The following is a 1,992-nucleotide window of genomic DNA, read 5'->3' as shown; positions in this document are numbered from 1 at the left end:
CAGGCAGCTGCGCTCCGGCTTGCTCCTGGCAGCGCTGTGCCCTTTGACCCTCTTGCATCTCAAGTAAAGATGCGCTGGGAAGAACGCTGCGGTGTGAAAACCGATGGCGTGCTTATGCAGGCTGACTTCACTCACCTGCAGTAAGCTAAATGTGCCTTTAGGGCTTCTTGTTCTGCTTCGGAAAAGCTGAGGTGCTCTCTGTGCCCAAGTTCGATTAACAGGCGTGGCAGCGCATTTTGAAAAATACCCCTGTGCTGATCAGCTTCTGTCATGTGCTCCTTAACTGGAGAGGCATGCGGTCGAGATGCAGCCAGAAGCCCATCAGCTTCATGTGCTGTTTTTGCAGCACCTTTTCCAGTGCAGGGCTTAAATGGAAAATGGACCCTAACCCGTGCGCTCAGCTCCGTACGATACCATAGGTGCAGGCATTTATGTGCCCCTTCGTGACGTGCACACAGACTCATTCCTCTGGGTGTCTAGCTGCTTTGTATTCATAGTCATGGTTATTCCTTTTCTTATTTTTTTTTTTCCCCTCGCTTGTACATGTTAAAGGGTTGGAATTTATCATACTGCTATGCGTCTCCCCCTTTCCCCCCATATCGCAATCTTGATAAAAAAGAGAGGGAAAGGGGAGGAAAATGAGGCACACACAGAACGAAGAAAAAAGCAGTTAAGTGTATTTCAGAAACTTCCCCTCTCTCTCAAAGTCTTGCCCATGCATGTTAACCGTAGTGAATTGCAAAAGAAACTGTTCAGAACTGAAATAAATGTCATCCTGTTATCTCTTAATGCTGCAGAAACGTTGTTCTAGGTGATGCTCTTTCCAAGCAACGTGTGTTCTGTTCCTAGAAACTCCAAGAATCAATTACAATGAATAGGAAGAAGTAATAGACTTTTTCTTTGCCGTCTCTAAGAATTGTTTTATTAAATAACCTAAAATATTTCTTCATTGTGAGTAGTTCTAGAATACAGTTTATGTTCTAGAATACACTCTGAACTTGCTTACCTAGAAATGGATCAAGGTTAAATGGACAGTACCGTGTCTGATCTTAAAAGTGGAAATTGGAAATGCTTATAGTCCAGTCCAGATTTAAATTCATTGTATGCATTTGACTTGATAATCATATCATCTTCATGTTGATATTGTTCCAAATGAGCAGAATAATATTAGAAAATTGAATTAATTTTTTAATAAAATTGAGGAGATATTAAGGAAACAGTTACATTATGTAAGTATGAAAATACGTGAGGTTTGGTATTTTTTTTGCTTGTGTCCTTAACCATACTAATATCCGTTTTTGTAGTACTGAACGTTTTAAAGAAAAGTAAGGTACTTACACTTGTATGTGTATGTTTCCTGGCCTAGGTTTAGGGTTATGTGATTTTTCTTTTTTTGGGGGGGGTTTTGGGTTTGTTGTTTTGTTGGGGTTTTTTTTTTTTTCTTTTTCCTTCCAGAGGAGATACCAGAGTTGACAAAAGTCAGCTTATGATACACAGTAACTGAAGAGGTTCCTTGTATCCAGCAGTATGTTACTGCTTGGAGTATCATCGTCAGTCAAGCTTCTGTAAAAAGATACTAAGTTCATCACGTGGAAACTTACATGGAATTATTAAAGTCAGATGCAGACAGTGTCTAAAACTTGTGTCAGCCCAGTATACAAATGCTTTTTATAGTGCTTATGCTTATTTTAAATAAATAAATCAATAGATAATGTGTACATTATGTCAGTTCAGAAGTAGTCTGCAAAAATAGCATTCTTATCTTTTGTAATCTTTTCCTGACTGTTTTCTGGTGCAGACAAAAGCTCAATAGTTTTACCTGCCCTGAGACTTTTTGCCCATCTCTATCTCATTTAAAATCTCTCATTCCATGTAGGGATGTTGTCCCTAGCAAATGGTAATTATTTGGTGTTAGATTTTTAGGTGAAAACACAAAAGGCTTTTTTTTTTTTTTTTTTATTTTCAGTTTTAATTCTTTGTGGGACATCATTG

At 38.6% G+C, this 1,992-nt stretch overlaps 1 protein-coding gene across 1 annotated transcript in view; it reads left to right on the top strand.

Moving 5' to 3' along the window:
* Positions 1-69: 69 nt before the first annotated feature.
* ARSB (arylsulfatase B) overlaps positions 70-1,992 on the top strand; it is a gene marked incomplete at its 3' end in the record, with an annotated part of 5,786 nt that continues 3,863 nt past the window's right edge. Inside the window, exons 1-2 of the mRNA XM_008941320.1 lie at positions 70-140; positions 1,011-1,041. Coding sequence (XP_008939568.1) covers positions 70-140; positions 1,011-1,041 — 102 coding nt within the window. The remainder of the gene's footprint in view (positions 141-1,010; positions 1,042-1,992) is intronic.

This window comes from Merops nubicus, unplaced genomic scaffold (genome assembly GCF_000691845.1).
Source record: "Merops nubicus isolate BGI_N331 unplaced genomic scaffold, ASM69184v1 scaffold17155, whole genome shotgun sequence".
NCBI classification, from domain to species: domain Eukaryota; kingdom Metazoa; phylum Chordata; class Aves; order Coraciiformes; family Meropidae; genus Merops; species Merops nubicus.
Note: the sequence above shows the minus strand (reverse complement) of the source record. Positions and strands in the feature narration are given on the sequence as shown.